This window comes from Paramormyrops kingsleyae, chromosome 9 (genome assembly GCF_048594095.1).
Source record: "Paramormyrops kingsleyae isolate MSU_618 chromosome 9, PKINGS_0.4, whole genome shotgun sequence".
NCBI classification, from domain to species: domain Eukaryota; kingdom Metazoa; phylum Chordata; class Actinopteri; order Osteoglossiformes; family Mormyridae; genus Paramormyrops; species Paramormyrops kingsleyae.
The window spans coordinates 23,831,068-23,854,207 of NC_132805.1; the positions used below are offsets into that span (position 1 = coordinate 23,831,068).

The 23,140-nt window shown below is 44.7% G+C and overlaps 2 protein-coding genes and 1 long non-coding RNA gene across 5 annotated transcripts in view; 1 reads left to right on the plus strand and 2 right to left on the minus strand.

Annotated features, from left to right (window-relative positions):
* Positions 1-19,744, plus strand: part of LOC111854848 (hormone-sensitive lipase) — a 36,410-nt gene extending 16,666 nt beyond the window's left edge. For 2 of the 3 annotated variants that reach the window (XM_072716587.1, XM_072716588.1), the window contains exons 12-13: positions 164-418; positions 605-3,693. In XM_072716587.1, the coding sequence (XP_072572688.1) occupies positions 164-418; positions 605-976 (627 nt within the window). In that variant the 3' untranslated portion in view covers positions 977-3,693. Of the gene's footprint in view, positions 1-163; positions 435-604; positions 3,694-5,910; positions 5,958-7,869; positions 7,945-8,256; positions 8,335-8,524; positions 8,612-9,113; positions 9,216-9,985; positions 10,071-10,177; positions 10,250-10,598; positions 10,668-11,188; positions 11,270-11,417; positions 11,497-14,260; positions 14,355-14,696; positions 14,870-15,124; positions 15,246-16,071; positions 16,258-17,314 lie in introns of those variants that run through there. The other variant, XM_023833294.2, reaches the window with a different exon arrangement.
* LOC140592667 (uncharacterized) lies at positions 9,113-11,464 on the minus strand. The gene is made up of 2 exons (XR_011993051.1): positions 11,381-11,464; positions 9,113-10,305 (listed from the first exon to the last, which is right to left on the minus strand). It is a non-coding gene; the product is annotated as an uncharacterized lncRNA (long non-coding RNA).
* A 304-nt stretch (positions 19,745-20,048) lies between the features above and the next one.
* mrpl17 (mitochondrial ribosomal protein L17) lies at positions 20,049-21,356 on the minus strand. Its single transcript, XM_023833293.2, has 3 exons — positions 20,955-21,356; positions 20,703-20,771; positions 20,049-20,580 (listed from the first exon to the last, which is right to left on the minus strand). Exons 1-3 carry the CDS (start codon positions 21,126-21,128, stop codon positions 20,323-20,325), a joined length of 501 nt encoding a protein of 166 aa, XP_023689061.1. The 5' UTR covers positions 21,129-21,356; the 3' UTR covers positions 20,049-20,322.
* Positions 21,357-23,140: the final 1,784 nt, after the last annotated feature.

The window sequence follows — 23,140 nt, forward strand, 5'->3', positions numbered from 1 at the left end:
TTGACCAGGCCAATTAGACACAGTGGAACTGATGATTCTCTGGGTCTCGCTGGCGTTGTGCTGTGCCCTTCATGTGTCACTCAGAGAGTATGGAGGCTGTGTCCTGCTGCCATACATAATTCTGTGTTCTCACTCAACCACCGCCCCCCCCACCCCACCCCAGATCAAGGACGTCAGCTTCTTCCTCACTGCGGAGGACGAGCAGTTTGGCATGGGCCTGGTATCCCTGCCCCCCGGTGGCCAGGAGAGCCCAGGCGAGCCGTATTCCCGGGAATTCCCTGAGGGCTTCGAGCCGCTCCGCTCGGAACGGCTGGCTGAGATGAGGATGCAGAGCTCTCCCATCGTCCGCAATCCCTACATGTCCCCCCTGTTGGCACCAGACAGCATGCTGAGAGGCCTCCCACCCATCCACATAGTGGTGAGGGCTCCTCCACACCCTGATCCTCACCCCTGTAACTCTTTCTTGTTTATACTGATGTCTTGGCTCCTACTTCCCTTAGCTAATAATCTGTCTTTTGGTACTGTTTACTTAACATGTCCCTGTCTTTTAAAACATCCTTCTCACTACCTCCTTCCTATGTCTCCCATTCCTGCTGGCTCTCAGGCCTGCGCCCTGGACCCCATGTTAGATGACTCCGTCATGTTCGCCAAGAGACTGAGGAATATAGAGCAGCCGGTGACCCTGTGTGTGGTTGAGGACCTTCCTCACGGCTTCCTCAGTCTGTCTCAGCTCTCCAGGGAGACACGAGAGGCCACCAACGTCTGCGTGGAGCAAATACGGGAAGTCTTCGTCCACCAGGCCCCACCTCCGGCCAATCGCAGGCACCGGAAGCTCCAGAGGACCAATCAGGGTGCTGCGACTCCCATAGGTGGAGCCGCTAGATTGCCGGTGGGGATCATCCAGGAGGAGGAATCATCTACTGGGGGAGCACCCGAAACAGGGGTGGAGGAGGCTGACAAACAGAGGAATTCTTAGTGTGGGGAGATGGGGGCATAGAAGGGAGGAGCAGAGCGGAGCACTGTGTGGGAGGAGCATGGAGGTGGGGGGAGCAGGAGAGGGAGAGGAACAGGTGAGGTAGTAAAACTGAAGAGAAAGCACAGGAGCCCATTCTCAGACTGCCTTGACCAGGAATACAGGGGCCAAGCTCCCGAGCGCCGTCACTGCACGAGAGGATGCACGCCGACTGCGCGTGAATCCACTGAGTTTGCCATGGCATCCATTTAATCTGCAAATATGCTCACACTATAGGCAGGTATCATTCTCACCCACACAAGCACAAGCACCAGGTGCGGCACGCAGATGTGCCCACACACCCCGGCTCTGAGCCGCTTTGGCGCCAAATGTGGTGTCACTGCAAAGGACAGATGACCGCTTCGCTGCAGAGAAGTCAAAGTAACAGGCTTGGGGGGGGGGGGGGGCACACAGATGCCATCGGCACGCACAGCGAGATCTGGAGGAAGTGTCTTCTCGTCACGCATGTTGCCTTATGCGCTCAAGCTCATTAACTGCAGATCCAAATGACCAGCTCAAGAGCAGAAACCATAACGGGAGGGCTGGGTAATTGCAACTGGAAATGCAGTGTTTTTACAACAAAAAAAAAATTATATCCAGAAACTGTATGCATTCAGTTCTTTAATAGTATTCCATTTATTTCATTAATGTGTTGTTATAGGAATGTAGTTATTGCTTTCATTTTGTGGAGGGGAGATTTGTCAGTTTACTGTTATTTTTTTTTATGAACCATAACAGTTTGGCAGAATCAAGTGTATCGTCGGAGTAAGATCATCAGGGTATGTTAAACTCACAACAGTGTGTTGGGGTGACAGATTTCCTGTGCAGAACCTGCATTCCCAGGCGGCCCGGGTGACATCGACCCATTTATGCAGGTCTCTCCGGTCTTGACGACGGCTCAGAGCTTAATTTGAGCAAATCCCTAAATGCTACAACCACCTTCTCTGACCATGATCTAGAGCATGTGAGTTAATAAGGCCCTGATTTTTATACCTCATCTCTATTAATGAGTTACACTCCATTGCATTTAGTTACCTGTGTTTATCAATTATACACCTAAAAGGATATGGTGTTTTTGAGATGGTTGACTTTGCTATGATCTGGAGTGACTTGGTTGAGTGGGAGTGATGAACGTCGAGGGAGAGGAACTGCCATTTGCATTGCAGATTTCAGTGGGCCTCAAGTGGTCCAGAGACTTGGGGGGGGGGGGGGGGAACGGTCTGTCTTGTGTGTGTTCTGTGTTAAGTTTACCGTGATTGTGTAAGTTTTGTAATTGCTCTGCACTTTACCAGGGTCTGCCGTGAAGTGTGATATTGATTAGCGGGTCGGCCCCAGTTCCGCCAAATGCCTTTCCAGAACTGTGCGAGTTGACAGGGAGCGATGTGTCGTGTGTTTGTTTGCTTCTAGCTGCTAAATAGGTATGCGGTTTTTGTGCGGTTTTCACTTTTTGTCCTCTTTAATAAGGGGCAATTGCAATAAATCTAAGAAAAAGCTGGTTTGGGTTTATTACAGTAGCTGTAAGATAAGGGCAGGTCCCTGCCTCGGCAAGGCCCATGGCACCAAGGGCATGAGCAGCACACCTCTCTCATTACCACTTAAGCTTCAGATATCTACCCCTTGAGGCCATGTACCTTCACAGTGCCCCCTTGTGGGCAAAACTGACAACCTCACACATTTTACTTGAGTCCCTTTGCGCTGGTGAAGTTTCACCTTTCAGAAGAAAGATTTCAGATGGATAAGTTGTCATTAGGAAGCAAATTAAATATCATCTTCCATTAAGTCTGGATGGATGTGAAAAAGATGAATATGAATATAACTTCATATGATACTTAAGTATATTTTATAAACCTTTGAATAATGCATGCTAACGATCCGAACCAATAATTAACTGGAATATAGTGAACACTTTAAATTTACGTATCTGTGGCATCTTGTAGCATAATTAATTTACAGGATGCTAATATTGCATTATTGCTGAATCGATCTAGCATTTTTTAGTAAATGAATGATGATTATTAATTTGTTTTCATTTAATGGTGTCGATGTTTATCTACGCTTACTGTCACTCTTCCCCAATTATTTAGCTGTTGTCTAGCAAAAAGGGATAATGGGGGGGGGAAGGTTTATCCATAAAGATTATTTCATTTTTTTTCATAATGTCATGGTTATAGGTTAAAATGAAGCAGTTTATCTTCCATTCAATAAGCTGACACTTTAAGATAAGGGCATGGATTAGGGTATGGACAGTAGGGACAAGTCCCTGACATGACTGTGGGTGTACTGTGTGTGTTTGGGGGGTGGGGGGCTCGGGGCTGATTTAGTCCCTACCAGTGTTGAAACCAAACGTATATGCTTGCTTTTAGACACAAAACAAAACTTGAACAATAACATTATAAACCACCACAAACCATAAAGACAGAGAGAGAGAAAACACTTTGCTTTTACTCTAAAACCACCTCAAGTGCAAATATGCGTTAAAACAAATGTATTTTTTAGATACAAATTCTGTAGAATGTTAACTTCGTTTTATGTAATCATCCTTATGTTGTCATTGCTTTTATTGTTAAATATAATGGATTTTTCAGGACTGGTCAAATGCCGGAGATTATAAGATACAAACTTATATACACCAAACATTATGATTTTATTGCTGTATTTTTTAAATAAAAATATCCAACATATTCCCCTTTGACAATTTTATGTTTTTCAAACTTGCTTTTTTTCCCTGAGCTGTTATCCCACACACATTACGATAAGAACATAAAAAAATTACAAACGAGAGGTCATTTGGCCCCTTAAGCTTGTTTGGGGAGAACTCAACTAATAGCTTAAAGTTGTTAAAATGTAATCTAGCTCTGATTTAAAGGAACCCAAGGTTTTAACTTGCAATACACTAAAAGGAAAACTATTCCATACTCTAACTACACGCTGTGCAAGGTGCTTTCTCAAATCCAGTTTAAAATGTTCTCCTAATTTCCACCTATAACAATTCATGTTCTCACTAATTTTTTCTTCCAAAATAATTTGAATGTGAATTATATAATACACTCATAAATTCAACAGTAACTGTGGTCAGCATTGTTATTTGTGGTGCCAGAATATCCTCCTGAGACCCGAGCTATTCATTTATGTCCATTGTAGTGGACATTGTATTTTTGCATTTATTTTTTCACTGATGTTGGGAAACATATTTATTCTTGTTGTACACTAAAGAGAACATGCTGTGAAATTAAAATAAGAATAAATTTGAAAAAATCTAAATTGTAAGATGTCTTATTTCCTCCAAAGACAAATAATCTACAATTGAAGGACACTTTTTTCCTTGGGTCTCAGGAGGATATGGCTAATACTGTACTTATACTAGATCTTCAGTTACTGCCTTTACTTGTGAGTATACGCTGATCAGCCGCAACATTAAAACCCCCTGCCTAATATTGCGTAGGTCCCATTCATGCTGCCAAAACATCTCTGACCCCTCGAGGCTAGGACTCCACAAGACCTCTGAAAATGTCCATTGGTATCTGGTACCAAAACATTAGCAGCAGATCCTTCAAGTCTTGTATGTTATGAGGTGGGGCCTCCATGGATCGGATATGTTTGTCCAGCACATCCCACAGCTGCTCGATCAGATTAAGATCTGGGGAATTTGGAGGCCAAATCAACACCTTGAACTCTTTTGCATGTTCCTCAAAGCATTCCTGAACAATTTTTGCAGTGTGGCAGTGCGCATTATCTGCTGAAACAGACCACTGCTATCGGGGAATACCATTGCTGTAAAGGGGTGTACTTGGTCTGCAAAATGTTTAGGTAGGTGGTACCTGTCAAAGTAACATCCATATGAATGCCAGGACCCAAGGTTCCCCAACAGAACATTGCCCAGTGCATCACATTGCTTCTGCTGGCTTGCCTTCCTCCCATAGTGCATCCTGGTGCCATCTCTTCCTTAGGTAAATGGCACAAACACCCGGCCATCCACATGGGACAGAAAACATGACTCAGCAAGCTGTGATGCACTGCGTGTTCTGGTATCTTTCTGTCATAGCCAGCAATTTGTGCTACAGTAGCTCTACTGTGGGGTCGGATCAGACAGGTTAACCTTTGCTCCCCATGTGCATCAATCAGCCTTGGGTGCCCATTACCCCGTCACTGGTTCATCGACTGGCCTTCTTTGGAACACTTTTGGTAGGTACTGCCCACTGCATACCAAGAAGACAACATAAGACCTGTTGTTTTGGAGATACTCTGACCCAGTTGTCTAGCTATCACAATTGGACCCATATCACAATTGCTGAGATCCCTACACATGCCCATTTTTCCAGTTTCCAACACATCACTTTCAAGAACTGACTGTAGGCCTAGTATGTAATGGCACCATTGACAGCTGCCATTGTAAGGAAATAATATTATTCACTTCACCTGTCAGTGGTTTTAATGTTATGGCTGATCGCTGTATGAATGTTACTGCAGCCATTTGCTGTAAACCTGGTACTATAGCATTGAATATTGAATACTAAAAAGTTAATATATGTATAAATTTATGGTTCATTCTTGCCATCTGTGACAGAGATGAATATTGTCCGTATGTGTCGCAATCTTGGCCCGGGGACGCGCTTCCCGCTTGCTCAGTGAGGAGGAATAAAGGTATCGGGGGCGCGTATTCTTATGCGAGCGCGCTCTCGTCAAAACTATTGGGGGCACATGCTTTGGCGGAGGACGGGTGCGCGCTTCCGCCGTCTTCCAGCTTCCTATCCCTTCACCACAAACTGTTTTTTTTCTCCCTGCTAACTTAGAGGTAGACTAGCCTAGGAGCGACAGGAGAGGTAGAGAGAGAAGGGTAAAAATGGAGGTGTGCGAAAGAGTGCTTAAGTTGGCTGTGGTATCGAGTGTTTTGAGTGTCGCTACTGTGCTGGGAAAGTACGTCAGAGGAATCGTCAATACAAAAGAGGTTAGCCCTACATTAATTGTCTATTGATATCCGTTCACATATATGCGTGCTATGTTTGGCCGATCGGTGTTGCAATCGCGCACCCCTTGTGCATTGATTGTTTGCATGATTGCCTAGTCTTGGGCACTCTAAAATGGGGGTACTGTTTTAATTCTGCGTGCGTATTAATTACTTTTATTTATATTTATTTGTTTATTTGCATGTGAACCCCCTGCAAACAAGCGCATCAGTATGACCGTGCCGTGTGTGTGTTTATCTGTCGCTGTCTATCCTGCATATGTGGCAGCCGCCGATGCGGTCAGAGAGATCCAAGCATGCTTTCTGAAACTCCATATGAATAAAACCCCTTTATTTGGCTTCCGTTTTCAATCGTATAGCCGATGCGCGCCGTGGTTTCGTCACGTAGCAACACGCGTGTTATTTTGTCATTTGTCATTTTTGATCTAGTCTGTCTTGATCGTAACCAGTTAACTGGCAGCTAGACAAGGAGCCATTAACCGGTCATGCAATCACTAACTAAAACGCAGCTTCGCATTTTTCTGTGAATCAAATCGGGTCGCCGATCTGTCCCCTTTTTAAACATGTCACTTTACCAACGATTTTTTTTTTAACTGGTTTAGTTGCGCCAAAATATCCGAACGCAATATTCCTCTTTTTTATTAGCGGAATGTCCCCCCTTTTCCAAAGCCTGTAGTCTTTTAAATATATGACTTAGTTAGTGCTCTGATTTTCTGACAGCAATATATAGACATTTTAGAAAACATTTCTAAATGGGCTTTCACATATTTTTATAATACTGTTATTTGTCCATATAATTATTCTTTGTATGTTTGCTTCTGTAACATTGCTTTTTTTTCTGACAATATCAAATCATTATTTTAAGCGGGAATTAATGCAGGTTCAGCCTCTTTCTGACTTTGTATGAAGTTCTTCAGGAAGAGAAGAGTCTTGTATTTGTATCCTGCTGTAATTTATAAAAAATGCAAGATGTGCCAGTGAAATGAACTTTTTACCTGTTAAAGCAGATAAGTGTGGATATAAGTGTTATCTGAGCCTACTCCTTTGCTGTGCACAAAGCAGGTAACTAATTGATCTCTCTTTTTAAAATACCATTTGCTAACACAGTGGCCAGCTCAGGATAGGCAGGAGGGTGATGCCCAGGCATTTGGATCCTGCCAAGGGCACTTAGAGGGATAGTACATTTTTGTGTACACCTCCATGTAACTGGAATAATGAATCATTAAAGACACAGCCATCCTTGGCTGACTGACTAGTAGATTGGTGATTAATTCGTAATGAGGCCTGGTGGAGAGGTATGCGTGCCTGCTTGTGGAAGGCTGAGGGGTGTGACTTACTCTTAATGTGACCGGATGCTTTATTGACGTGGCTCTTGATTAACGCGGCTCTGCCATTGGCCTGTTAAGAGGTGCTAGAGAGAAGCCTCGGGCAGTCTGAGGGAAGCCAGGAGATCGTCGCCAGAAAGTGGGGCATGGGCCTCTCGCCCGCAGGCTTTCTTTACCGCCAGTCCCGGCGCTGACTAGCCCTAAGCCCAGAACATGCCGGAAGGAGGGAGGCCTCCTATGGTTTCCATGACAGCTGCAAACTAAGCGGCAGTTGCCATGGCACTGCAGAGGTCTTGTTGCAGCAGAGCGTTTGTATGCCCTACAGGTTGGTGTTCTCCTAATGCTGATAGTGTCCAGGCCTGAATTAGAGTTTAGCAGACATCATTAATGTCCTGAGATCTAGGGCTGTGCAAAATCCTCAGTTCATTAACCGCGCAGGCTGCTGTGTTGCTGTGCTTTGTCTGTGAGTCTCTGCTGTGCATTGTAGTGTCCACTATTATATCCAGGTGCAGTCTTTACATAAGAGATCCTCTGCCCCCCCCCCCCCATTTCTCTCTCTCTCCTATCAGGATTGGGTTTTCCTTACAAGGTTCTGTTTTCTCACCGATTTTGGAAGACTGGACTTCCGCTTCCGTTACCCGAAGGTAGGGGGTGTGCCGAGAGGCCATCTGGGTTTGTTTGGACTGCTGTCCTGCCTCACGGTGTCTGTCATCCACCTTCTGCCTGAGTTCTCCTTTCATTCAGTTCTCCTTTAGTCCACCTCTGTCAGTATCTCGGGTTCTGTCATCCCTCATCACTGCCTGTTTGTACTTCTTTCCCATCATTCCCTCTTTCCTTTTTGCCCGACTTCCTGCACTTCATTTCTCTAGATGCTTTTTTTAAATCCTGTGTCCTAGTTTATCCGATTAAGCCCAAAGTGGCCGCCCCTGCTTACTGCCTCCTGTTGTTCCCAACAGTCCCGCTGCTGCCAGAACATCCTCCTTTACTTCGATGACAATTCTCAGTGGCCAGCCGTCTACAAGAGACCCGACAAGGTCAGAAGGCAGGGGTGTGGGCTTGTCTTCCCCCCCCCCCCCCCAATATTAAAGTGTCTCCTGTCCCCTTGTCAGAGGCATCTTTGCATTGTAGAAACCTAGTGGTGCAGGAGAGCGGCAAAAGTGTGTCACTACACAGAGATAAAATAAGAAAACATCCACATGAGATTAAAACAATGTTTAATTACAGGACTGTTACCAGAAAGAGGCAGTTCTCAGGCCAGAAAACAACCAAGTAATCAACCTGAGCACTCACTACACCTGGTCGGGCTGTGTGGTAAGTCCCGAGCACTCGCTACACACGGTTGGGCTGTGTAGTAATTCCCGAACACTCTGTACACCTGGTCAGGCTGTGTGGTAAGTCCTCAAAATTCGCTACACCTAGTCTGGCTGTGTGGTAAGTCCTCAGTACTCGCTACACCCAGTTGGGTTGTGTGGTACATCCTGAGCACTTGCTACACCCAGTTGGGCTACGTGGTAAGTCCTGCTTGGTATTTGCAGCTTTACCTTGGTGATTCGGTATGTCAGCATGCTCCATGAAGTCTGAAGTGAACCGATGTCTCTATTATCATTTGACCACCGTTGAGGAAAAGGTCAGTGTGAAAGAGATACTTTTCTTGGGAGCCTTTCAGTGTTACGGTCATCCTTGGCATAGGGGGGGACTCACTAGGATTCGCTGCCCAGATGGCCTGCATCTCCATCTGGCTCGTGGCCTTGGCAAACCCGCATGCCCCTGATGATGTGCAGCCAGGTGCCTGCCCTGTCTGTCCTTTTGCCAGGTGGAGGGTGAGGCTGGGAATGAAACCCTCAGCTGTGCGGGTGGGCGGAGCTTCCGCAGCGTCCGGGAGAGGTGGTGGTACATCGCGCTTAGCAAGTGTGGGGTGAGTACTGCCGGGGTCACTGGGGAGGAGCAGGAAAGAGACTCGTGCCGTATCTGGTCTTGATGTAGTGATTGGCTGTATTAAGCCAAGTCGATCTCCCCCTCCCCCAAAAAGTAAGAGCAGTCTTTTTCCTGGGAGACTCCCTGCACTCATGCCTGCTGGATGTGCCCACTGAAGTGTTCTTCCTCTTAGCCTCTGCCCCCGTTCCCTGGCAATCGTGGCAGTGTTGAGCCCCCTGGGTGTGTTCCAGTGTTGCTGGCAGCACGGAGCGCCTGCCTGCTCACCCAGCGCTGGCCAGCGCTGTCGCAACACGGCGATTCTGGCCCGGGCCGCTGTCTGATGGAGTGAAGGGAATGTCCGCATTGCCAGAGTGAATACAGGAGGCTTTTGTTTGTGAAGCAGCAGACTGCAGCAGAGAGGGTGGGCTGTGTGCCTCTTATTGGCACTGACCTCTGTGAATCTCTATATTCTGTAACACTCCGTGCCCCTGCTCACTGTCTCCATCACCATTCCCGCTTCCTCTCTTTCTCCTTGTCCCTGTATCACTTTCTTCCTCATTCTCCCTTTTCTTCACCTCTCTACATCTTTCTTTCATCTCCTCTTATTCTTTCTCTATCTCTTATCTTTGCCCATTTTGCTCCCTCCCTCTCTTTCTGTCTCCTTATTTGTCTCCTTCTTTTCTCTTTTTCTTTTCTATTCTCTCCCTCTGTCCCCTTCCCCATGTTCCTCTTTCTCTCTTCCTCTCCCTCTGTCCCCCCCCCCCCCCACAGGGAGATGGCCTACAGCTGGAATATGAGATGAAGCTGACCAATGGGCAGTCTTTCTGGACCCAGCATTTCTCAGCAGATGAGTTTGGTGAGGAGGATGGGAGGGGGCGGAGCACAGGGTGGGCCTGTGAAGGTAAAATCCTGTGAGCTAGGGAGGGAGGTCTCATTATTTTAATTAATTTTCCCCTGTGTTAGGTATCCTGGAGACGGACATCACTTTCCTCGTCATCTTCGCCATTGTTTTCTCTCTCTCTTGCTACTTCGCTTGTGAGTCTTACGATTATTCCTGACTCTCCCCATCCTTTCTGCCTTCTCCCCCCTGCCTGAAATGTGATTAAATATTAGTCATCAGTGTTATTATTTACTATTTAATTTTCAATATTGTCAAAGCTAACACTGACATGAAGTGATTCAATGACAAATAACTGTTCCTAAGTGTTATGCTTTTTTTCTAACATGAACTGTCACTGCGATATTCTAGCAGCTGTAGATGACAGAAATTAACAGCTACTTCAGAGTAAATGGATTGAGAGAGTCTGTGACTCTGCTCTGGGTCACAATCATGAATGAAGGAGGGATGATTTAAAAGGGATGAATGGAAATCTTCCTCCACTAGACACTCTGAAGGGACGACAGCTTCTCCACACCACCTACAAGATGTTTATGACGGCCGCTGGAGTGGAAGGTGAGGCCCCCCATGGCTCTCGGAGGGGCTGCTTTAGAAGAGCCAGGGGGTGTTTCTCAATACCAAAAAACGCAAAGATCGTACTTGTGGTCTTGGCAAGACCGGTTTTGCGAACTTCCCTCCCAAGAATGAACTTCGGGCACAATGAATCATGGGATTGTTCTTGTTTGCGAGGATGCAATCGATGTATCCTTGATATTTGGGATGGGGCAAGAATGACATCTGAGGATTTTTACCATCCTCTTTACTTCTGTTTAGTATTGTAACTGGCCTTCGGCAATGGAAGGTGACTTAAACAGGTACATGAAAAAAAAAGTATGGTCAAGTATGTTAAGAAACACCCAGTGTTTCTCATTCTCCATGGGCAGTCCCAGCTCATCCATATGAGTTGCACTGCACTCTAGTGCCCCCTGCTTAGCTTCCAGACGTTAGACAGAGACAGCTTAAAGGGTATGACATGACACAATGAAGAATGTATCGAAAGCTCTCAATCAATCCTCACTACTCCATGTGTCTCTCAGTCCTTAGCCTCCTGTTCTTCTGCACTTACTGGGGGCTTTATGCCAAAAATGGAGTGGGGAACGGAAGCCTGAAGATACTGGGTGAGTCTGAGAGCCAGGGAAATGTGTGTGTGTGTGTGTGTGTGTGAGAGAGAGACCTGCTTTCATGGTCCCTGTGTGGTCTCCTAGAGTCGCATGCTGTGGCCTACTTACTGTAAATTCTCCACCCCTCTCTCTCGTGCCTCTCCAGGGAAATTACTATTCTCTGTCAGTTTCCTGGTCTTCCTCCTGATGCTGATTCTGCTGGGAAAAGGATTCACTGTGACCAGGTGAGAACTGGATTACAGCAGGGCTCTCAAGGTCACACGAGTTTATTTTGTTGGGTAACCCATATATTAGTCGCCAGTTAGGCTAACTCTTAAAATCTAATTTATCTTGGTGTCCGGTGTTTGTGTGAACCGACAAACTCCAAATTTTCCTCAAACAACACACAAGTTTCTAGACCAGTGATTCTCAACTGGTGGGCTGTGACCCACTGGGGAGGCATGCAATTTATTTGAAAAGTGTTGAAAAAGCTAGGGCTTGGCGAATTTTTACTATATCTCAATATTTTTTCTAAATGAGATATAGAATGACATTACCATTTATATCGATACACTTTAACTGTGTGTTATAATTAGGGCTTTATTGAAGATTTTTAATAGAGTCCAATAGTATCCCTTACTGGTTGTAGACAGAGTAAAAGCTTTGATTGTGACGTTACACAGCATCCCAGAATCCACAACTAAAATTAAACAATCCAGTTAGCGGTGCATCACAGGGAAGCTGATGGAGGGGAAAAACGTGGAATCATTTTTACTTCATTAATTTCATTTTAAAACATTGTAAAAAGATCATAAAGGTTCCTGATTTTATAGACTTTTGACATATTGGCTTTAGATTTAGTTTTTTTGTTCATAAACATTTACCTGCTCTTATGAGAGTAATATCATAAACTTTGCGTCATGTTCAAAAGAAATTACATTGTTTGGCAGTGTAACCAAATTAAATTGTTTATATTAATAAACAACAGTAATTTTTCTCATCATTGCAGATTTTGTACAAGAGAAACAACGTCATAACCTGTGTAGAGGGGCTCAAACATGCTTTCATAGACACGGGGTTCCTGAATTAAAAAAAGGTGGCATTAGGCAACAGTCAATTATGTCGACATTGAAAATGGGTCAACATCAATATTTTTAATTGTTTTTTTATTATTTTAAAGTTACCTTTATTATTTCTAAAAATATCACTACGTAATTTTGAGAGTAGTTCAAATTATAAACTAAACAAAAAGGTGGTTTCACACTGTGCAAAGTGTGATGGTGTACCACAGCAGCACAAGTGCTATGCACGAGCACTTGTTGAAGAGGAAACGCACAGGCGCAATTGTGGATGATGGACCACCAGAATAGGCAAAACAATTCCAAGTGCTGTCTATTCATTGAATAAGTGTTTCTGAATATGTTTAGCCTAAAATCTGGGCATATTCTACATTGACTGATGGTGCCAGTGTGTGCCTTGGTGTACATTGGACTTCTTGGGACCAGCATTGTCACCATACACTAAGACTGAAACAAAAATTGACTCTAAATAAAAGAAATGATCTGAAGGATTCATGATGTGAAGTAAAGATGAAAACAATATTTGCAAAAAACAAAAAACAAAAATGATGTGCTGCACTTCAATCTGCAATCAGTACCGCCACACCACCTTATTTAACCCCGAATTTATTAATGGAACGGTCATGTTTGACCAGGAACACAAAATTGTCTAACATGAAATGAACACAATAAGAGGGTTAAGCATGAGGATACGCCACATTTATACAGATTACTAACTTTCGGGCATTACATCTCATTAATATTTTTAGGCAAACTAATCTGCTTATTGAATTGTAGCTGAAAATAATGTCTGTATACTGCCGAAAAACCGGTATACATTATCTAAAGCCCTGCAATGGCATACAATTTGTCAATTTAACAGTCAAGTTAACTGGAGGAATATTAATCATTTAGATTAATCGACCGATTTAATAAAATAGATTAACCTATAGAAAAATAGTCGTTAATGGCAGCCCTAATGTGAACCACTGTTCTAGACAACTTGTGCTATGGAGGGGCAGCCAACTGAATAGTAATATTTCAAAACTCTCTCAGTCCATGTTCCTAAAGCCAGATTTGGTTGCCGAGGCCCCTGCCTTCGAGTGTCGCCTGATCTATACTGCAGCCAACGCCCATGCCCCCTATTGCAGGTGGAGGGTCCATAGGAGGGCAGACCCCTGTTCTTCTTTTGGGCCATGCTTGTCCAGGCCCCATGGGTAGAGGCCCACCCAGCAGGTGCTTACCCTTGAGCTTTGCTGCTCCTCCGCATCAAAAGGAGCCAGCTGAGGTGGTTCGGGTATCTATCTATGCCTCCAGGAGGGATCCCTGAGTAGGTGTTTCAGACATGTTCAACCAGGAGGAGAACCCAGGGCAGACCCAGGACACACTGGAGAGATTATATCTCTTGACTGGCCTGGAAACATTTTTATATTCCCCAGGAGGTGGTGGCTGGGAAGTCTGGGTTCCCCGCTCATACTGCTGCCAGAAAATAATAGATGGATGGATGTACTCCGAGCATTTTCTGTTGTTTATGAGAAGAGACCACCAATGTCAGGCTAACTCCTCATCTTACAGTATTGAGAATCGGTACTCACTCATGTAATTCAATGAAGAACTTTCGTTAAATTTGCAAAGCTCAGTAAGTCTACAGAACTGCAGGAATGTATAAAGAATGCCGTGTACTGAGTGAGTTTTGGAAATGTGCTCTTCAGTTGGACTCAGCCGCTTGAAGGTGTCTCTCTGTTCTACCTAAATAGCCAGTTCCTTTTCCCTGTCCTCTGTTTGTCTACTGATACTTTCTACTCTGACCTTTAAATGCTTTTGGATCTGTCTGAAATGTTATTGCTAGCTGGAAATGCTATTCTTGTGCATTACTGTTGTTTGAGTTTTATTGGCAAAGACTCCGTATAAAAACATGTCAAACCGAAAGCTGTACGATGCTCTGTGCCAGAGCGAGGATCAGCCACAGCGGCTCTGTCAAGCTGTCCATCTACATGACTGTCTACACCATCACCTACGTCATCCTGTTCATTTATGAGGCCGAGGTAATCCCGTCCGGGGTGGGGGGCACATTACGGGCTGGTCTCTGCACATGGGGGGTACATTAGGGGCTGGTCCCTGTTGGCAGGGGTGGTAGCACATTAGGGGCCGGTCCCTGCTGGCATGCGTGGGGGGGACACATTAGGAGCCGGTCTCTGTTGGGGGGTGTGGGGGGCAGAGAACACATTAGGGGCTGGTTCCGTCTGGGCGAGGGTGTTCCTTATTTGGCCAGGACGCTGTCCTTGCCCTGGGAATGCACATAGGCCTGCTCCCCGGTCCCGTGCACCAGTACAGCAACCCCCCGTCAGCCAGTACCTGCTCGCTGAAGCAGCTCTCTGTCTCCGCAGTTCTTTGACCCGGGCTGGGTTCTGTATGCATACGACAGCCCGGCTGGCTACGGCCTGATGGGCCTGCAGCTGCTGGCCTACGTGTGGTTCTGTTACGCCGTGCTGGTGTCCCTCAAGCACTACCCCGAGAAGCAGCCCTTCTACATCCCGTTCTTCACTGCATACACACTCTGGTGAGACGCACCATCCCACCACCCTGAGAGCTCAGTTCTGATTCGGGGCTGCTCTTTTGGATGCTGACCTGGAGGGGGTGCTCTTTCGGATTTGCAGACACACCAGGCCTAAACGGGCAGCACTCTGCCTAGTTTAGCTTGAATTTAGGAGACCTGCAGCACGTGTGTGCTGTCCTGAGTCGGCAGCTCGGCTCGCCGGTTGCACAGTTGCGCCTCCTTGACTGGGCTCTCTTGTCTCTCCTCACCACACTGCAGGTTCTTTGCGGTGCCTGTGACGGCTCTGATCGCCAACTTTGGGATTCCACGCTGGGCACGGGAGAAGATCGTCAACGGCATCCAGCTTGGCATCCATCTCTATGCCCACATTGTCTTTCTTGTCAGTATGATTCCTCATTGTATATGTTTAGAGACATGTTGCCTCTGTTTATGCTCTACATCTTTCATATTCATGTATTAAAAATTAGCATGATACAGTGATGCCTGTGGTTCACACACAATCCATTCCAGGAAAGTGGTCGTGACCAATTTGTACGTGAACCAAGTCAATTTTTCCTATAAGAAAGCATTGAAATTTGATTAATTCGTTCACAAGTCTGCAAAATAATAATTTTTGTTAATTAATTTTCTGGTCGGACCGAGGCATCGCAGGAGCAGAGAGAGACATGGAGACTTGCTTGCTGGGGAAATCACGCTCTTTATTAACAGTCCTTAACCCTTGTATTGTTGTTGTTGTTAATGTTAATGGTGTTTTCCCATTTCTTGTGTATACCCGGTCAGATCCTCCCGTGTATTTAGCGTGCGTAAACCTTCTACCTTGTGTGCATCTTGCAGTTAGGCGTCTGACAACCTTGTGTTTCCCATCTGTGTATTTGGGTTTGGTGCTCGTTGGTTGCCTGTTGTGGTCCTTCTATTTACAATTGCATGTGGGGCATGATGGGATATGTGCCCGCCGGTATTAGACTCGTATAAAAAAGGAATCTAGTTGAGGAATCTGTCCGTCGACCAAATTTTGTACGCAAACCAATGCGAATTGTTCGCAGATCACAGCGTTCGTGAACCACAGGCACCACTGTATAAAAATATTTTCATAGCAGTACAGAACTGGCTATGGGAAGTGGATGGATGAGTGGATGGATAAAATCTTGCATTTTTCTGTGTATATTTGGCATTTTCCATACACACTCCTCTTCTCTCTTCCCAAGGCCATCACACGTCCATCGGCTGCCAATAAGAACTTCCCATACCATGTCCGCACTTCCCAGATTGGGATCCTGCTCTCCAGTCCGGACGGCATGGGGAGCGAGAGCTTCCCGCACCATGCTTACGGGAACAGCTCCTACCTGGGAGACTCGCAGCCCAACTTCACAGAGCTCTTCTCCATCCATTCGGTAAGCATTGGGGGTTCAAAGGGTAGGGCAGGAGATGGGGATCGGTAAGCGATGGGGAGGCCGGGAGATGGGGTTCGGTAAGCGATGGGGAGGCCGGGAGATGGGGACCGGTAAGCGATGGGGAGGCCGGGAGATGGGGGCCGGTAAGCCATGGGGAGGCCGGGAGATGGGGACCGGTAAGCCATGGGGAGGCCGGGAGATGGGGACCGGTAAGCCATGGGGAGGCCGGGAGATGGGGACCGGTAAGCCATGGGGAGGCCGGGAGATGGGGACCGGTAAGCCATGGGGAGGCCGGGAGATGGGGACCGGTAAGCCATGGGGAGGCCGGGAGATGGGGACCGGTAAGCGTTGGGGAGGCCGGGAGATGGGGACCGGTAAGCGTTGGGGAGGCCGGGAGATGGGGACCGGTAAGCGATGGGGAGGCCGGGAGATGGGGACCGGTAAGCGATTGGCAGGCCGGGAGATGGGGACCGGTAAGCCATGGGGAGGCAGGGAGATGGGGACCGGTAAGCCATGGGGAGGCAGGGAGATGGGGACCGGTAAGCCATGGGGAGGCAGGGAGATGGGGACCGGTAAGCCATGGGGAGGCAGGGAGATGGGGACCGGTAAGCCATGGGGAGGCCGGGAGATGGGGACAGGTAAGCCATGGGGAGGCAGGGAGATGGGGACCGGTAAGCCATGGGGAGGCCGGGAGATGGGGACCGGTAAGCCATGGGGAGGCAGGGAGATGGGGACCGGTAAGCCATGGGGAGGCCGGGAGATGGGGACCGGTAAGCCATGGGGAGGCCGGGAGATGGGGACCGGTAAGCCATGGGGAGGCCGGGAGATGGGGACCGGTAAGCCATGGGGAGGCCGGGAGATGGGGACCGGTAAGCCATGGGGAGGCCGGGAGATGGGGACCGGTAAGCCATGGGGAGGCCGGGAGATGGGGACCGGTAAGCCATGGGGAGGCCGGGAGTTACTGATTCAAGGGGGAGAGTTTTACAGAAGATAGGGTTTGGTGTTTTTAATGCCATTTTTTAAATGAGTAATTTTAAATCCAGTGTCAATTATGCAGGGCTCAGTCAAGTCAGTGGAAGAGACGGTGACCCAGAAGGTTCAAGCTGTACGAAGGAATAGCGAACGTAAAATCATCACCACGACAGCCGATTTATCGTCCTTCCTGCCCCCCCCAGTGCCCCCACGTGTTCCCATTAGGTCCCCGCCACCCCCCAGGTTCTCCCCTCACTTCCCGGAGTATTTCAGCATGCAAGGTGGGGGTGGGCTGAGCACAATGGCATGAAACGGCGGGGCAGGGGGGTAAGAGGGTCAGGGTAAAATGAAATCAAACTAGAGAAGCTGTATATAAAAACAAAAAGCAAGATAGAGAAAATGGATGACAGTCCAGTAGGGTAAGAGAGGGATTTAAGAGGTAAAAAACGACAGTGACAAGAAGCATTTCGTAAAATACTAAAAAAAGCAATAATTATTTTTCTTTATGAGCAGACAGCAGTTTGAATGGATGCAGTGATATGAAGTAAAAGCCGTAGGAGAAGTGGGGCAGAGAAGGATTTAGAGGCGAGCCTTTAACGTAGGGGTGAAGGGTAAAGCAAACGACTGCATGAACACTTTTTAAAAGTATTTATGATATTCTGATGGAAACATGAGACATTAAAAAGCATAAAAGATGTAAATACTTGTAACCAATTCCGAAGTGCATCGTTGTACAAATAGTGCCAGGCCATCGAGCACAAAACATTTTCATTTTATTTCACTGCGTACAAAAATGATGTCTAGAACATCCACATGCCATCGACGCCAGTGACTTTCGGGCAGCATATATGCCGTGTAGTGCATATATACCATACAGGATATGTATATATGCCGTGTAGTGTGTATATATATGACATTCAGTATATGTATACATGCCGTGTAGTATATATATGACATACAGTGTATGTATAGATGCCATGTATTTTTTATATATATATATATATATATATATGTATTTTATATATATATAATATATATATATATATATACACACACACACACACACACACACACACATACATACACACACACCATAAAGTCTATGTATATATGCCATGTGTATCAGGCATATTTAGCCAGTTTGTTCTCCTCTGTGGCATTTTTGTTTTGCATTTATTAACTTACCTGGGATGTTAATGTGTGCAATATGTCCAGTACACTGTGGGTGTCTACACAATGTTTGCATGGTTTGCATTGTCTGTTGTCCCAGTTCTGGCTTTTAATCTTTTTTGGTATGGTAGCCATTGATAAGAGTGTCTGATCCCTAAATGTAATGTGTGGAATGAGATTAATTTCCATTTCATTTTCAACAAAAAAGTGTTACTTTATAGCTTTATTGTATTCACTGGGCTACTTTCCACAGGAAAGCTTTTAAGCTTTTTTTTAATATGTATGTTATGCTCATAGACATAGATACATACTGGTTACTTTAGATGCAGCTAAATTTATCTGGAGGGTGGTGGTAATGAATTCAATTTATGTTTAACTTAGAATTAAATCTGCTTTCAGGCTTCAATTCATTGCATAAGGGAAGGATAGGATTTGGTCATTATGGAAATAAGTTAATGTAAAAATACCATCCATTAATGTAATAAAAAACATCCAGTTAAATCTGTACAACTTAAGTTTAAAGGGGTTGCAAATTATTGAATATTCCTGTTATATTTTTGGTTGATATTAACACTGCATGGAGCACTTTAAAAGTCTGTTTTTCACCTTCCACTACTCATGGTAAAATATGCCAATGCAACTATAGTGTAAAGAATCCTATTCTATATGTATATTCAGTGTTCTGGGTAAAAGAGTATTTGAATATACACTGCCTGTATATATTCATACTATGGCAACTGATATATTTAACAGATTTTCAAGGAGAATTTATATTTACATGGCATTTGCAACTCCCTTAAGTACAGCTGATATTTTTGTACATTTCACAAATTCCAGACATGGTTAATTCACACTGGTTATAGAGTGTAGACAGAATGGGATAAATTATTTGTACATATGAATATATTTGTAGGCAAAAATATTTGGTATTTTAGACATGAATCATACTTGAATTTGTGTACTAAGTTCTAGTTTAAACTGTCTGTATTTCCATTACTGGTGACCTCTGTACCTGTCATCAAAGAGCAGCTTTGCTGCCTTGCGGTGAGCTGTGTGACAACGACAATAGCCGACGAGACTACTAAAAGACTAGTTATTAACACCAAAAGACGGAGCCTGGCAGCGCTAAACTGATCTTCAATAGGAGCTCCCACGGGCTGACAACCTGGCAGATGTGGATTACAGACCTGCTCGCCGACGGACTTCCTCCCAGAGTGAGGCAGGAAGCACAGAGCACACTGACAGATCACTCTTCACAGTGAGGACTTTGTGTCAAATTGGAGACTGATTTGGACCAGATGTACTTTTGCCAAATTAAAAATGTTTTTTTTTTGTTTGTTTTTAAGAGCTGGTGTCAGTCTTGCTCCTTTTGGAGAATACAAATATTTTGTCCACAATAAGACCTGGCATGGTTAGCAACTAGTATTATAGTACTTTTTCTACTGCACAGGTGACAGTGCGAAGTAACTATGAGTGATTTACATTTCAGATTATACCCTTCTGGGATTAGCAAAATCTTTGTTGGTTACAGATACAAGAACAAATCCAGTGTCACATTGAAATACAATTTGTGCAATAGGTTAAAATTATGTTATATAACACTGCCTAAAATCCATAAGGTTAAATATAGGAAATTTAAAGCAACCATATAGTATAGGCACAATTTATTAGTATTGCAGTCTTTCATAAGTTTACCAAGGTACACATCCACAGGCACAACACCTGATCTTGTGCTCAATGGTACACTTGCTCCTAGTTACGTTGTGACTTAATGACCTATCTAGGCTAAGACACAAATTCTCAATCTGGGGGAAAAGAAAATACACATATGATTGTAACAGTGGCAAAAAGGGGGAAACTGGATTTACAAATGTATTACAAATATCTAACAAATGTCTAGTGGTACTGTTTTTCCCCGGGGATTCAGTTCGTCTTCCCTGCCATCTGCTGGGCTTTTTCCTCCCTGTATCCCTTGAGAAGCTGGTTGAGTAACGTGTGTTCGCTGTCCCGTTTGACCGTGAAGAGAGGTGGGTAGGGGTGACCCTTGTACTCCAGGACCGCCATGGCTGCTCGGTCCAGGTTTTCGCGGTTGGGTATACGAGCCATGCGTGTGTAATCGCCCTTATGATCCTTAAATCTCGGCGCCAGGACTTTGAAAAGCTTAGGGACCAAGTCTTTTTCCTAGATCGAGAGATGTCAAGTGTTAAAATAGCGCGAAAGTACAGATGCACGCACCAAGGCACATACTGTATTACACAAATATTAACCGAGATCATCAAACATTACAAACATATCTGCAATACCGTCATCCAGAAGCTTGCCATTTTCATTGCCTTTTCATCAGTATCTCCCCTCTTAGCGTAGTCGATCAACTAGAAATAACAATGCGAACAGTATACGTATATGAATACTATAAGCAACGTGGGTATGTAACTATACTAAAAAGGAAAACATACTTGCAAATACAAAACTCAGTAAGAGTATAATTCGAGTAATATACTATGCGGTAGAGGCCAAGGCGACCTGATGATCTTCACGAATGACTCGAGTTTTACCTTCTCGGCATAGAACCGAACCTCGTCGGCTCGAGCTCGGGTCGTCTCGATTCTTTCATGTCGGATCAGACCCGTTAGGATGTTCCGAAGCATGTTGATTCGAGACAATGAGCCCATACCCATCCGTCGTGCCACCCGACCGTGAGAGATCAACGTCGTAAGAGTTAGTCGCATTTTGCTGGTGATCTGTGGTAACTTCTGTATAACAACTGTGTGATATCTTTCAATAATTCAGAAAGAAAAACCCGAATTGTTTATACCCCAGTTTGGAAAACAATGCGCTCCTACTTCTCACAGCAGTATGACATTGTCAGTGCTGCGTTTTGTTACTTCCGTGCAGACTACTATTCCGCATAGGTAAGCGAAATAAGGTTCCGCTTTAAGAACGGCGTTTGGAAAGCCGTGATCCCGCAATAAATATCCATGTTACTTTAAAAATAAAAACTATATAATATGAGTTTGCTAAACATGAATACTATATTAGTTCACTTAAAATGATACGTAGGTTTAAAAATAGGAAATGCAGCTGCACTGTATTTAAAAAAATATATATATATAATCAGCATACTTCAGCATAAATTATACCTCAAGACTTCATTCAGATAACAAGATCTGTGAAAACACGGTTCAAATAGTTTAGGGCTGTCACTGTTCGATTAATCTGACGACACATAGCATAATTAATCGTTTATATATAATACAATATAATATAATATAATTACTGCGAGGCAGGAATTAACCAACCAACCACTGCAGGGTGCATACATTACGGTCAGTTTAGCCACAACAATTCACTTAAGTTGCAAACTGTTGAATGGTTAAATGAAACCGGAGAATCCGCCGTAAAAACACGTACACACAGGGTGAACACGCAAACTCCACACATACAAAGCGGCGACAGCGCCACTATACCGCCCTACAGGCTTGATCGATGTGCGACATATGGTGTTTGGTGACATTGCGACAATAGTCTGCTGAGCTCAAACCATCAATAAGTTGCGCTACTTACCTGACAGGAATTGTTGGTAATAAGTTCTGTTCGGCTGTACTGTACAGTTAATTTTCAATTATCGCAAAAAATTCAAATATCGCAATGTGTACTTTTCTCAATATCGTTCAGCCCTAAAGCGCATAATACGGTATAATATAATAATAATAATAATAATAAATAATAATATTATATGGTTATGTAGCCTACCGTATTATGGAAGATCGCTTTAAAACGATTATTTTAATATACAGGGATCCACAGAAAGTAAATTAACCCAAATAATTTAAGCTAACGTGAGGCCAAAGGTTAGGCTACTCCGAAAGGCTAACTTCGCGTCAATATATATATACCGAAAAAGGCAGCCCTGCCATATGGAATGCATGCCTGTCTCGGGAGCGCGCACCACTGAAAACAGCGAGAGGCATCCCCTTGAATTTTGCATTTTTGTAGCTCCCATTATTAAGTACATGAAAATATATCCCCACACCCCCTTCGTCATTACATTTGCACTGACCCAGCATCAAGCACGTCTTTTAAAACTATTTGGAGACAAGTGTCTTCTTAATTGGCTATAGGCTACTTGGTGCATCGATCGTTATGTTAGCCATAGATTATAACGAGACCCAGATGTTTTAAAAGGATTGAGCAACAATTTTTCTTTTTTTCTTCGTGAACAGAACATTATGGAACTAATTCTGTGTCATCACAATTTGAATTTTATATGCCACTGAAATTCTAACATTGAATATATATGCATCGGAAATTCGATGGTCCGAATTCACATGCAAAAATACGAGGTTAAAAATACAAAGACAACATTTCAAAGTTGCTCCAATTCGACGGTCCGAATTCACATGCAAAAATACGAGTTATACATCCGGGATACCAAGGCTAAGCAATCGAATCTGCGGCTGCAGGGGTGGAGTATAAACTGACTGCAGCCAAAGTCGGACAACTTCTACTCCTCAAAGTGTGCGAGACCTGACTGCAATTGCCGCACTGCCAGAAGGGTGTAGATAAATCTATACAAATATCACCTGCATGCACATTACTTCTTTTACAATAACAGGGCTGTCAAGTTTTGAAGACAGGCAAGAGTGACATTCCACAGGATGCCTTTTCATTGGTTGTTGTGTTGTATTTTACCCAGACACAATAGTACTATTTTCTGATTGGCTATTGTGTAGGCCCTTTC

What these genes read in the sequence shown, in the direction of transcription:
- mrpl17 (XM_023833293.2), bottom strand. Translation starts at nt 21,128, where the DNA reads ATGCGACTAACTCTTACGACGTTGATCTCTCACGGTCGGGTGGCACGA. An exon ending in TTCGGTTCTATGCCGAGAAG is followed by an intron (nt 20,772 to 20,954) that starts GTAAAACTCGAG and finishes TGTTATTTCTAG; the next exon opens with TTGATCGACTACGCTAAGAG. An exon ending in TGGCAAGCTTCTGGATGACG is followed by an intron (nt 20,581 to 20,702) that starts GTATTGCAGATA and finishes CTCTCGATCTAG; the next exon opens with GAAAAAGACTTGGTCCCTAA.